The 13,606-nt window shown below is 35.4% G+C and overlaps 1 protein-coding gene across 3 annotated transcripts in view; it reads left to right on the top strand.

Annotated features, from left to right (window-relative positions):
- Positions 1–13,163, top strand: part of LOC111465339 (protein CHROMATIN REMODELING 20) — a 33,292-nt gene extending 20,129 nt beyond the window's left edge. For all 3 annotated transcript variants that reach the window (XM_023109657.1, XM_023109656.1, XM_023109658.1), the window contains 13 exons: positions 117–236; positions 1,252–1,418; positions 2,740–2,881; positions 4,129–4,278; positions 4,356–4,411; positions 4,491–4,794; positions 5,830–5,965; positions 8,467–8,528; positions 8,694–8,920; positions 10,562–10,765; positions 11,287–11,365; positions 11,454–11,722; positions 12,402–13,163. In XM_023109657.1, the coding sequence (XP_022965425.1) occupies positions 117–236; positions 1,252–1,418; positions 2,740–2,881; positions 4,129–4,278; positions 4,356–4,411; positions 4,491–4,794; positions 5,830–5,965; positions 8,467–8,528; positions 8,694–8,920; positions 10,562–10,765; positions 11,287–11,365; positions 11,454–11,722; positions 12,402–12,777 (2,292 nt within the window). In that variant the 3' untranslated portion in view covers positions 12,778–13,163. The remainder of the gene's footprint in view (positions 1–116; positions 237–1,251; positions 1,419–2,739; positions 2,882–4,128; positions 4,279–4,355; positions 4,412–4,490; positions 4,795–5,829; positions 5,966–8,466; positions 8,529–8,693; positions 8,921–10,561; positions 10,766–11,286; positions 11,366–11,453; positions 11,723–12,401) is intronic.
- The last annotated feature ends 443 nt before the right edge of the window (positions 13,164–13,606 follow it).

Here is a 13,606-nt window from a genome sequence, read left to right as displayed (position 1 = left end):
TTTGACAAGCCTACTACAATGGTCCTGGATGACTGAGTTTTAATTACTATACTGAAAGGTGGAAGCCTTCTCTGGTCTATTTTTATTTTATTTTTTCATATTGTTTTCTGCTGCAGGTTTCTGGAATAAGATTTATGTGGGAAAATATCATTCAATCAGTAAGGAAAGTGAAGTCTGGTGATAAAGGTCTTGGATGCATTCTTGCTCACACAATGGGCCTTGGTAAAACTTTTCAGGTATTTGATTCATCCATCTCTAACGTGCCCTTGTTTTCATATTGGAAAAGTGGTATTTTGATTCTTTTTTCCCCTTTTAAAAAATGATAAATAATGTTTAGTTAAAAAAATGATTAAGAAGAATTAGAATAGGCATCCTCGAGATCCATTAGGACCGATTGATAACTATTTAGTTTTTAGTTTTGAAAATTAAGTCTATATTACTGATTCCACCTATTGGTTTTCTTGTTTGGTATCTACTTGTTACTTATGTTTTTTTAAAAAAAGAAAAAATTTGGAAATTGAAAAAAATGGTTTTCAAGATTTAAAAAAAAAAAAAAGAAAATTGGACAATAATTCAAATATCTTCGAAGAGGAAACTCATTGTAGAGAAACAATATGAATACAAGAATAATTTTTAACCAAATGCTTGTCAAACGGAGCATCACTTCATCTACTAACAGTACTTGGAATACAATAAAAGATGTCTCTTGCTTCGAATAATACTAATTTCATTGTCAAAAACTTGCTAGCGTATCTAAATCACATGAACTTGAAAACTGCAATTAGAGTTCAATTATGTATGCAGTGTTTACACAACTATAAGCCACATGGTTAACTTCTATTTCTCTTGGAAAAAGATGAAGTCTGTTTTCTTTTATAAATATCCTTTATGAAAAGAACTTTTATGCTGACCAATTGTGGATTTGATTATTCTTCAAGTAAGAAGAAATGTGCAAAGACATTATTATTGCGGTCCTGAAAATGATTTTTTTTATGAAAGTAAAGTTAAATAATTAAATTAGAATAAAAACTAATAGGTAATTAATAATAAAATAATAATAAAAAAAAAAGAATTAAGAGATCATGACTGCTACACTCCCTCGATCAATGTAAGAAGGGTAATTATTTAGAAACCTTCTAACTAAACGGTGCATAAGTTTTTATAACTACAATTTTGAGTTTTAAATTGATTATAACTTGTTTCTCATGGTTTGTGAGTACCTTCTTTTGCTGAATTGAACTATGGTCTTAGGTTATAGCATTCTTGTACACTGCAATGAGGAATGTGGACTTGGGTTTACGAACTGCAGTTATAGTCACCCCTGTTAATGTGTTGCATAATTGGCGGCAAGAATTCTTTAGGTGGAAACCTTCAGAATTAAAGCCTCTTCGTGTTTTCATGCTTGAAGATGTGCCAAGGTAAATATCATTTGATTGCTTTATTCATATCTGTTTATCGCGATGATTGAGTTGTGTTCTGTCTCCAGTAAATTGTGTAAATCATGTAGTCAATATTAAGTCATTTGAGGTGCAAGTGATGTAAACCAGTGCTATTGTAGATGCTCTCATGAAGAAACACCGTCCGTGTACAAATCATCTAACAATCTCTCAAATAAGGAAAATTGTTTCTTCTTGGGACGGTGTTTCCTCTTTTTGATGATTTGTACAATCATTGTTGAGACCTGCCAAAAAAACCGCAAACACAATCTGCTTCAATAAATTTCTTCAAAATTACGGCATACAGTACACTTCATCTCGAATGCTCGATAATAATTAAGTTCTTGCCACAATGTTTGAAGGGCATTGGCATATTCAGTAACAATTCTTCCTTCTTCCTTTGTGGCTTCGGTCATTGTCTTGATCTCAAAGATTGAGTTGCATCTCAAGCCTTGGAGTAAGTGCAATGAATAAAGTGACTTATGCCTTGAACATTCTGTAAAAACATGCATGTATCACTAATGGATGGCTCCATAGAATCCCAGAGCCATGACATGATCATGGAATCCTCCTCATCTCATGCAACAAATCCTAGGTCTGTCTCCGCTGGTCTTGATCCAACGAGATATCAAAGTTTTTCCTTTTCCTTAAGGTATGCCCATACAATTTGCATTTTCTCAGGCATGCCAAGGCATGACTTCAACGTCAAGGCACAACTTCAACCATATGATTTCAATGGTATTTATAAAGGATCCAAATAAATTTGGTCAAAGTGGAAATCAATAGCTTCGGCTCCAAATAAACTTGGTCAAGGAGGAAGATTGGTAGATATGAAGGCTTTATCGATTAATTAGACCTTCTAGAATAGGATGTCTCTAGTACCATGTTGCTGAGTACAAATTATCTTGCTCTCTTATTAGCTTCAGAGACGTACTTGTGTCTTTTATAATACAAAAAAGCTAACTAAATCCCTAGATACTAAGTAACAATACAGAAAAATACAGAAAAATATGGAGGTTAACTAATTCTCTTATTCACAAATGTTTCTTAAACTAAGTCTAGGAATTACACAATATGTGCGAATAATCAATAGGTCCTATGAGAATAATCAAGATCTGCGAAACTGGCTCGAACACTCACGAATATGAAAACAAGCATACATATATATTTATTTATATTTATATTTATATTACCATATTGATGTTAAAAAGAAAGAAAATTGAAATCTATAATTTACAATTCTTAGGCTTGTAGTTATGACTTGATTTCTTTTTTATTGTTGACGACTTTTCTTTCTTACCAGGGAGAGGAGGGCAGAGTTGCTTGCTAAGTGGAGAGCTAAGGGTGGTGTCTTTTTAATTGGTTATAGTGCTTTCCGAAATTTATCTCTTGGTAAACATGTCAAAGACCGGCACATGGCCAAAGAAATTTGTCATGCCTTGCAGGTGACCATCTTTATATTATTCACTCTTTTACCTTTCATCCTGCTTCTCATATTTTTTATTTTTCTTTTGAAAAACTAAATTGTGATGTTTATACCTTCCAGAAACTGTTCCCTGTACCTCATTTTAACTTAATTTTACATTTTGATTTTATTTTTATTTTTTGGTTATATTATTGAATGCCTTATCTAGTTGGTAGAAACCATATAATTTCTGAAAGTCTCGAGAAAAAAATTAAAATTTTAATTGAATTGTAGATTTGTTGCCTTGTTTATTGAATCCGTTCGCTATTCTAATGAAAGGTTAATTTCTTTATTAAAGCAGTGTTGATATTTTTCATCGTCTGCATGCTTTAAACTTGCCATTGGAAAATGTTCTGGCTAGAACTTTGCACTTGTTACAAACTTAAACATCATAAAGTGTCTATTATGGGTCCACTTGAAAACAGAAAAGCAGTAGATGGGAAGACTGTTTTGGGTGGAGTACTTTCTTTAAAGTATAGTTTGCATTTATCTTGATCTCTTCCTTGTTCGACCACTGTTACTAAGGTTCCATCGCAATTGTTATTTTCTTATTGCTTGGACAGGGACTATATGAGATAAAATTACAACTAGTATTTGTCATATGATCAGTTGCACGGAATCAACGATTCAAGTAGGAAGTTCTGTTGAGAGGCTGTGCCTGAAAAGGCTACTGAACATGTTTCTTGGCTAGGAACCTTCTGCATGGACTTTAAAAGACTCCTCAGTTTTTCAATATCACTTGTGTCAACTCCCCTTTTCCTGATGTTTCTTCTTTCACTTCACCATTCCGAGTTGATAAACTATGAGCTTGTCCATGTAACCAATCACCCGTAATTAACCCTCCATAAAGTTTCACAGACTCCAATAGCTTACAACAGCATAATAGCCTTAGGAAAATACCTAGTTCTTTTATACTGTGTAAACCTAAAGGTTTGGAAAAATAAGTAATCATCATTCTTTTCACTGAAGATATGTATAGACATGAGTACAAGGTTAATCTAAATTAAACTATGTAAAGTGACAATAAAGAACAATATGTCTACGATATTTACATGTAATATACTAATATAGGTACCATAACACTGCTCATGTACTAATTTCATGATAACACTGCTCATGCTCATGGGATATAAGAAGTTTTTACTCCTCCAAGATAGAGTTCGTCTGGCTAGGGGTCTAATGTTAACTGTTGTATGTATATGATTTTTGCTACCCTTCAATTGCCAGGATGGACCTGATATTCTTGTATGTGACGAGGCCCACATGATTAAGAATACCAAGGCTGATGTAACCCAGGCATTGAAACAAGTGAAATGCCAGAGGAGGATTGCATTAACTGGATCACCACTACAGAACAATCTCATGGAGTATTATTGTGTAAGTCTTTGAAACAGTTACAGCAGCCGATATCCTTATACATGATGTTATATTCTTTGATATGATAATTGGCACAGATGGTTGATTTTGTGAGAGAAGGTTTCCTGGGAAGTAGCCATGAATTTCGGAATCGGTAAGACTTCACCTTCAGTCTTCATTTCTTCTGCCTTTTTGTCTTTCCACATTACTCTTCACATATTCTTATCATGCAGCTTCCAGAACCCTATAGAGAATGGGCAGCATACTAATTCAACTCTGGAAGATGTTAAAATAATGAACCAGAGGTCTCATATCCTATATGAACAGTTGAAAGGGTTTGTACAAAGGATGGACATGTCTGTGGTGAAGAAGGACTTGCCGCCTAAAACGGTCTTTGTGATATCCGTTAAACTTTCTCCCTTACAGAGGAAGTTGTACAAAAGATTTCTTGACGTGCATGGTTTTAATAATGGCAAAGATTCTAGTGAACTGTTGAGGAAGAGGAGTTTTTTTGCTGGATACCAAGCACTTGCTCAGGTATACTCATGACATCTTATCTTATTTTCAAGCTCCTATCCTATGTTCTATATACGTATATTTTATGGCATGGGTGCAGCTGCACTGCATCAATAGAAGTGTAGTCATTTGTACGCATTAATTAGGTTCAATTGATTGTTGCCCTTAAAGGTTGACTCGCACTTTTATGGGTAAATTGAAGGGGAGTCCTGGGGAGTGAGATTTTCACAATAGTTCATGTCTACATAATAAACTAAAACATAAATAAAAATTCTTAATTATTTTTGTCTATATATTCTAGTTTTCTTCATATGTTTTGTGCCCTTCATGATAGTGGCAGTGTCTTTTGTAAGTGTTTTGCCAGAAGGGTAGTGTTTTTTATCCTTTGTGTGTTCATTAAATTCTTTTTTCTTCTAGAAAACGTGTCAATTAGACCTGTGATGGGTCTTTGCAGTTTCACAATTTTGAAGTTGCTATAAATTTGTGAAATCTGATCCCATGGGCAGCCTAGTTGGTCTAGGGCTATAGGTTTTAATTTGCTACTAAGGTCTCTAGAGACCACAGGGGTCTGATTATCTGGGTATCAACAATTACGTATAAAATTGTAAAATTCAAATTCTGTTCTTAGTTTCGGTAATGGAAATATTTAATTGGTAGTAGTTTGTGCTTAAATTATGGCTTTTTAAAATATGAAAGTACGATTAAAAAAATCAATGTATGCACATCTGTCTTAGTTTTATACATAAATTTAGTTTACGATTGAAAGTTCATGACGTTATATCCATCTAAAGTATGAAAAATAATTTCTAGTAGTTCTCCAGATCCACTCAGCTTTTAGAAATTCAAAACAGTTTTTCTCCATCTTAAGTTGCCGAGACATATTCTAGTGTTCCTTTTTTTCATGTCCATGAAACAAGTATGTTTTCAAAATGTATTACCAAACTTGCCCTTGACGTTTTTTTTTATCAATCATTCCGACCAATATAATTATTTATTAGAACATGTCTTTGCCTTTGTCACTGCCTACATATATTTTCATGTTTTCTGTCATTATAGATTTGGAATCATCCTGGAATCCTCCAATTGACAAAAGAAGACAAATATTCCGTGAAGCGTGAAGATGCTGTTGAAAATTTTCTTGCAGATGAAAGCTCGAGTGACGAAAACATAGATTCTAATATCGGCATTGGAGGTATACCTGTTATTGTTTTCGATTTTTCTGTATTAATTATCTTGCGGTTATTGTAAAATATCAATTGTCAGTTTTGGATATTAGGGAAATTTAGCTGTCAATATTGCTTGTAATTTCTTTTGTTAACGTGATATTTATTCTCCTTTTAAAGTACCATGTAATCATTCTCTATTCAATAAAATAATATTATAATAATTTTGGTTTTAAAGTGATGTTTATCTTAATTTTGGAATCCTGTAACCATCAGTGGTCCCTCCTTTTCTTGGGCACAGTTTCTCCAGCGATTTTGGGTTTGTTTGTTTGTTTGTTTGAGGCTGTTATTTCTTCTACAATTTTCAGCATTTTGACCATAGGGGCTTTTGTCCCACTTGTTGATGCAGGTCTATTTATTTGCGGTCATTGTTGATTTGTTAGGTTTAACTCGATACTGTATTTGTCCCTTGTATACTTCATGCTGCTTGTTGTCATGATTGTGGTAAGATTTAACTAAATCTCGATAAAGTTCACAGAAAACCAAGTCATAATCCAAATTTAATCATATTACTTGACTTAACAAAGGTAACTTCCTTTAATGGTTTTAAAGTATTTGGTCCTGTTGTATATTCATGGTAACAGAGAGGACCATTTGTAAGTTGCACGAGATGCTAAAACCTCTATGGATGAAGATACCAGTGCTAGCTTTATGCGCTATTCGACAACAAAGGAATTGATGTTGAATAGCAAGACTTTGTAATTCCGTTCTATCTTGTGTTCTTCTATGTTACATGTCCCTATTCCTTATGCCTTTGAAAGTCAGCATTGATTTGGAGCATTTTTTGAGAAACTTCTTTTATGAAGACATCGAGGGTGGAGAAATAAATTGTTTGGTTAGATAGAGTTTAGCCTTAAATCTCAAGGCAATGGAGGGTTAGGTATTGGCGCCTTGAAGCATAGAAGCATGGCTGTCATTGCCTAATGGAGTTGGAGATTTATGCATGCGTCCATTTTGGTTAAAGGTAATTGTTGGCATGCAGGGCTTTTGATTGGCACTCAGCTGGAAGACTTTATTTGAGCCCTAGAAGCCCTCGGACTAGCGTCTCTAAAGTCCTTTGCTCAATTCAAACTGGGAAATGGCAATAGGATCTTTTTCTTTTTTTTTTTGGCATGAACCGGGCTTGAAAGTTTTCTTTTGAAGGTTTGCTATCCTCATTGTTTGGTGTCTCCTCTTCTCCTATTGGTTTGGCCTCAGATTTTTGGGATGCCTCTCTTCTCTTATGGAATATTATTTTTTAAAGATTACTAAAGGGTTATGAAATTGTTGATTTGCCTATTCTATTGGATAGCCTTTCTAGTGTAAAGGTTGGCTAAATGAAGATACAAGAAGTTGGTCTCTAGATTCTTCAGGCCTTTTCACAATGAAATCTCTTTCTAGGTATTTGGTAACCTTTTCCTCTTTGAAAAAGGAGATTTCTGTCGCATTATGGAGGTCCAATTGCTCTATGAGAATTAGTATTTTCTTATGGATTATGCTAAAGGGTAACAACTGCAAGTAGAAGCATGTTCCTTTTATAATACAGAAGGCTAAAAATATTCTTAGAAAAAAAAAGATTACACAAATAAATCTAGTGAAATCCCTAGATGCTAGATAACATTATTTTCCTTATTTAAAAAAGATTACACAAATATTCCTTAAATTAAAGTCATTCCTTCAAGAGTAACCTCAATACTTTAGATGTTCTTCAAAGAAAGCTTCCATCCAACTATCACATGCCTTTGGTCTGTTTTCTTTGCTGTTCGGATGGGGATGTACTCGATCAAGTTTTTTTTGGTTGCCCATATTCTTTTCCTTGTTGGTCCAAGTTATTTTCTTTTTTTCACAAACCGGTGGGTTTTCACCAACATCTTCAAGGAAAATGTTCTCCAGCTGCTCATTGGTCCTTTAGCTCCTATGGCAAACTATTTATGGGCTTGCGCAGTTAAAGCTCTCTCATTAGACTTTTAGTTGGAATGCAACCGAAGATCTTCCAAAGCAAGCATCTCTTATGAATTGATTGCTTTGAATCTTCTCGTTTGAAGGCCTATTCCTTGTTTTCTTTTCAAATCATTTTGACGGGTTTTATAGGATAGATATCTAATATTGGAATGCTTTTATTTTTCTCCCTTGTAATTTTTTTTTTCTTTCTTTTTTTGCATTTGTTTCACCCCTTGTAGAGTGTGTATCGTTTAAGTATTAGTCACTTTTTATTTCTTCAATGAAAAGCTGAAACTTAAGAAACACAATAGAATATTTACTCTTTCGATTGGCTATTTTGAGTAGAATTGGTCCCATCATTGTAGCAGGTATAAATAATTTAAATAAATAAACGCCCTCTTTGAAACTTAGTGATATTAACCTTTTCTTCCCATTTTTCTTTCACACTCTATCTCTCTTGTGAACATTTTTGTTTTTTAACCCTTATTTCATTAATCTTTGCCGTGCTTTAAGTGTTAAATAATTGTTTGGATATTTCTTTGCTTAACAGAGAAGCCAGCTAATGCCAATGGGAATCATCAGGATAAATATGCTGGTGGCTTTTTCGTTAAGGTATGAGTTATTATTTACTATCATGCTATTCATATTTGCAACTTGTCAATATGATGAATTACAATATTGGTGTCTTGATGTGTAGATTAGTCTGACTAAAACATTATAGTCTTGCATAAGCATTTTAAGTACTTATCATCAGCAATGCCCTTTTATTTCTTGTAGGATTGGTGGAGTGGTCTGCTTCACGCAAGTAGTTACAAGGAGCTGGATTACAGTGGAAAAATGGTTTTGCTAGTAGAGATCTTAACTATGTGCTCTGAATTGGGGGATAAGGCGTTAGTATTCAGCCAGAGCATTCCTACGCTTGACCTAATTGAATTCTATCTTTCAAGATTGCCCAGACGAGGGAAGAGAGGAAAATTCTGGAAGAAGGGTAAAGATTGGTATAGGTATGCAATACTGGGAAGTATTATGATTGACTCACTTTCTGCTGTAACATTGTAGTAATTTCTTGTTTTATCTACCCACAGTAACGGCCTAGGCCCACCGCTAACAAATATTGTTCTCTTTGGACTTTCCCTCAAGGTTTTTAAAACGTGTCTATGAGGGAAAGGTTTCACACCCTTATAAAGGGTGTTTCGTTCTCCTCCCCAACCGATGTGGGATCTCACAATCCACCTCCCTTCAAGGCCCAGCGTCCTCGCTGGCACTCGTTCTCTTCTCCAATCGATGTGAAACCCCCACCAAATCCACCCCCTTCAGGGCCCAGCATTCTCGCTGGCACATCGTCTGGTATCTGCTCTGATACCATTTGTAACGGCCTAGGCCTACTGCTGGCAGATATTGTCCTCTTTGAGCTTTTCCTTTCGGGCTTTCTCTCAATGTTTTTAAAACGTGTCTGCTTGGGAAAGGTTTTCTCACCCTTATAAAGGGTGTTTTGTTCTCCTCCCCAACCAAGGTAGGATCTCACACCCACACAAAAAGAAAAGGAAAAAGTGATCTTTGCTGGGCTGATATCCCCCACCGGTTTAGAGTTTCAATTTGGGGCTGACAACTATGTGATAGACCCCAGATTTAATTCTATAGCAGAGGAAACGAAAGAAACAGTAAATAAAATTAGTGATTATGTGATTCAGGTCATTAGAATGTTTAGGAGATACTCAGGTGATGGTTGTTTCATGATGAGAGTGGGGCCCCTGTGTTAGTTGGGCTCGTCTGTTTATACAAGCTACTTCAGCTCAAGGTTTAGGAGAGAGGGATAGATAAAAAATCTAAGTAGGAATTTTTATAATGGAGAGCTGGGTGATCTTTCAAATTGCCCACACATTGCATCTCTGAATTGAAAATTATACCGTAGACCAGTCCCGTTGCTTGCAGCGCATCTTTCTCTCTCTGTTTGAGAGTTTTATAAAGATTGATTTCCTTCTCTAACTTTAATAGTTGAAGGAATTGACTATTTCCATGCATTGATATCTAAACAAAGCCAAATTAGGATATCAACATCCAATGTAGACAGTTTTGAACGGCTATTACATGTTTGATTTTAACAACTACTTGGCTCCTGCTGATTGCAACAACCTATTACGTAATACTTTGTCAGTGCCCCTACCATGTTCATGATCCCTTTAGTTTCTTCAATGTACTTAAACATTTTTTTCTTTTTCATCTCTGCAACTGCTTTGCTCCAATGGAAGGAAACGGGGTTTTTGGGGAGAGGGAGAGGTTAATCAATAGAGTGGATCCATGAAAATTATGAGATCTTGATGCGGAAGGAGAGACCTTAGGTCCAAACGGTGAGGTGTTTTGTATGAATTCATGGGATTCATACCTTGATTTTCATGGGGGACCTGTAGTGGTGGGTTGTTGTATTATATTCTCATACTAAATCCAAGTGTTTACGAATGTGCTTCTCTAAAATTAAAGAATGGAAGCTTTGAAGTTTTTACGCTTGGATTAAAGAGCTATCTTGGAATAATTTTTATTTCTTGCCACTTTTTATGCTGTTTTGTCATTTTACTCCCTTTTAATGTTTCTATCCTTAACTTTTTGTTATTATTTGTTATTTTCATTCAGTACTTCTTTCTTCACAGGCTAGATGGAAGAACAGAGAGTTCTGAAAGACAGAGGATTGTTGAGAGGTTTAATGAGTCTCTAAATAAGAGGGTAAAATGTACCCTGATATCAACTAGAGCTGGATCATTGGGTATCAACCTTCATTCTGCTAACCGCGTCATCATAGTCGATGGCTCTTGGAATCCAACTTATGATCTTCAGGCTATTTATCGAGCTTGGAGGTAGTTTAGTTTTCTCTTTCTTTTTCCAGTTATTACACAATAATAAATGGCTCTGGAAATTCAGTGGCCATGCACTGGATAAGCTAGTACGAAAAGAATCTATATAAATGAAAAACGGATACGCCCAATACATTAGATACTCATTGCCAAAAATACCTTTTCGACATAAAAAAAATTGACGGTAATGTAATGAGAGTGTGGATTCCAAATAGTAACCTCCCATTACTCCAGATCCGATAGCATGCAGCAACTAGTTGTAAGAAAGAGAGGGGAGGAGAAAGATTATACAAAGGTAGCCCGTCTTTACTTAACTCGGCCCAAGAAATGCCCACTCCCATGCCTTTCTTGGTTGGACCAACCCAACCGACGATTTCTATCTTCCTGAATTCGGAGAGCCATTTTGTTATTTCTTTTTCATTCTCTTTTTTTAACAAGAGCCAGCCCTAACTTGGAAGCTACATTTGACAGTGAACACCAAAAAAATTATTTCGTTTTCGTAACATTATCTTTTAACCTTACAGATATGGCCAAACGAAACCCGTGTTTGCTTACCGATTTTTGGCACATGGAACAATGGAAGAAAAAATTTACAAGCGCCAGGTATGGTAAAACATTTCCTTAGATTTCACCATTATGGACGAGGGAATTCTTTTATGTACTTATATTTTACGAGAAGTAAATTTGATAGGTAACAAAGGAGGGACTGGCTGCAAGAGTTGTTGATCGCCAACAGGTATACCGAACAATTTCTCGGGAAGAAATGTTGCATCTTTTTGAATTTGGTGATGATGAGAATCCTGAGGGTGCCACTGAGTTGGACCTAGGAAATGGACATGAATCTCACCAGACTATGACTGGGAATCACGGCAATGTGCTGAAGCAGAAAGGGCCTCTTTCACATGGAAGTTGCTCATCTGATAAGTTGATGGAAACTTTACTTGGCAAACACCATCCAAGGTAGATTCTTTAAACGTATTTATCATCTCTAGATATAAAACTAGTATGCAATTAGAACATTAGAAAAGTGCTCCCTTTGTTTTTAAGAACTTTATGGAGAAAATTTGAATCACAAAGTTTGACGAAGATGAAAGGAAGAATGATCCACTTTTGTGGAAGCTTCTCCTTAGTAGACGCGTTTTAAAAGCCGTGAGGTTAACAACAATACGTAACAGACCAAAGCAGACGATATCTGCTAGTAGTGGGCTTGGGCTGTTACAAATGGTATTAGAGCCAAACATCGGGTGGTGTGCCAGCGAGGACGTTGGCCCCCAAGGGGGTGGATTGTGAGATCCTACATCGGTTGAAGAGGGGAATGAAGCATTTCTTATAAGGGTGTAGTGAAAACCTCTTTCTAGTAGACGCATTTTAAAAATCAGTGGCTGACGACAATACATAACAAGCCAAAGCGGATAATATTTGCTGGCGGTGGGCTTGGGATGTGGGATGCTACGCACCCCTGACAAAGTTTCATGTGGGATGTTACGCACCCGTGACCAAGTTCCATGTGGGATGTGGGCTTGGGATGTAGACAAAAGCATTTAAAATAGGATATTACATTCTTTTTCATTTGAAGTATGGAAATTCAGATTCCACCAAATTCCATACGATATAGTACTGATACCCTCTCTTTGTTCAGGTGGGTTGCCAATTACCATGAGCACGAAAAACTACTCCAAGAAAATGAAGAGGAAAAACTATCTAAGGAGGAGCAAGACATGGCATGGGAAGTGTACAGAAAATCATTAGAATGGGAGGAAGTCCAAAAAGTTTCACCAGGCGACATTACAGCCGAGCAAAAGCTAACCACATCGATCGTCGCAGGTCCAGCACCTGAGACCATCGATCTGGCACAATCTAGGGCAAGGAACCGATTCATTACTCGTAAATGCACTAATCTTTCTCACTTGCTGACACTCAGAAGCCAGGGAACAAAGGTTGGTTGTAGTACAATATGTGGGGAATGTGCACAAGAGATAAGCTGGGAAGAGCTCAACAAAGATAGCAAGAAGTGAAGAACAGCTTCTTCCACCATTTCATCTATTTTATGCTCAGCTATTAAAAAGCTTCTTTAAGTAAGTCCAACTCTTCTAACAGAACACAGCAATTTCTTTTTGGAATATGAAGCCCCAACCTTACCCTCATTTATTATTGCCTTTTCTTTTCTTTTTTTTAGTTGGGGGATGAAGTTCTTAGAGAAAAGGGTAATATTCATATTGTTTAGTTGAAATTAGGTCTGTATAGATCTTTTTTTTATGATCACTGACTATAAGTGGAATGGAATAGCAGCTAAGTTCTTGTTGCATTTAGGTTCATTGCTCTGAAACCTATAAATTTTAGGGGGAATCGTTGACTTGTTCAGAAGTACTGTAATGAAAGGAAGATAGGAGTTTGTTGCTCGGTATTTGACTTGATCTTCGTGAATTTATTGAAGATGCCTAAATTTTTACCCTAAAATTGAAAAATGACTAGAAAAGTTCGAATGGCTATTCTTTCTTTGTCGACTCTGTTGTACAATTAGTATTCTTTCTTTGTATTTGTTATTTTCTAATGCAAATCTTGGATATCATTTGGTTTTATTTTTTATTTTTTATTTTTTATTTTTTATTTTTTTATTTTTTTTTACATTAGATTTGTTTTAAAAGTTTTGAATTATATATTGTACTTAAATTTATTTGATATTATTATATAATTATTTACTTTTTAGGTTACTATTTACTAGAGAATTTTTTTTAAAAAGTATGCAAATTTGACTCTTCGATTTTTTTGTTTTTGTTTTTTTTTTAGTTCATGTACGGTTAAAAATCATTACTTTTTGTTAAGGATATTTAGTATTAAATTATA

This window comes from Cucurbita maxima, unplaced genomic scaffold (genome assembly GCF_002738345.1).
Source record: "Cucurbita maxima cultivar Rimu unplaced genomic scaffold, Cmax_1.0 Cma_Scf00029, whole genome shotgun sequence".
Classification (NCBI taxonomy): domain Eukaryota; kingdom Viridiplantae; phylum Streptophyta; class Magnoliopsida; order Cucurbitales; family Cucurbitaceae; genus Cucurbita; species Cucurbita maxima.
This window is presented reverse-complemented; position numbering and strand designations above follow the sequence as displayed.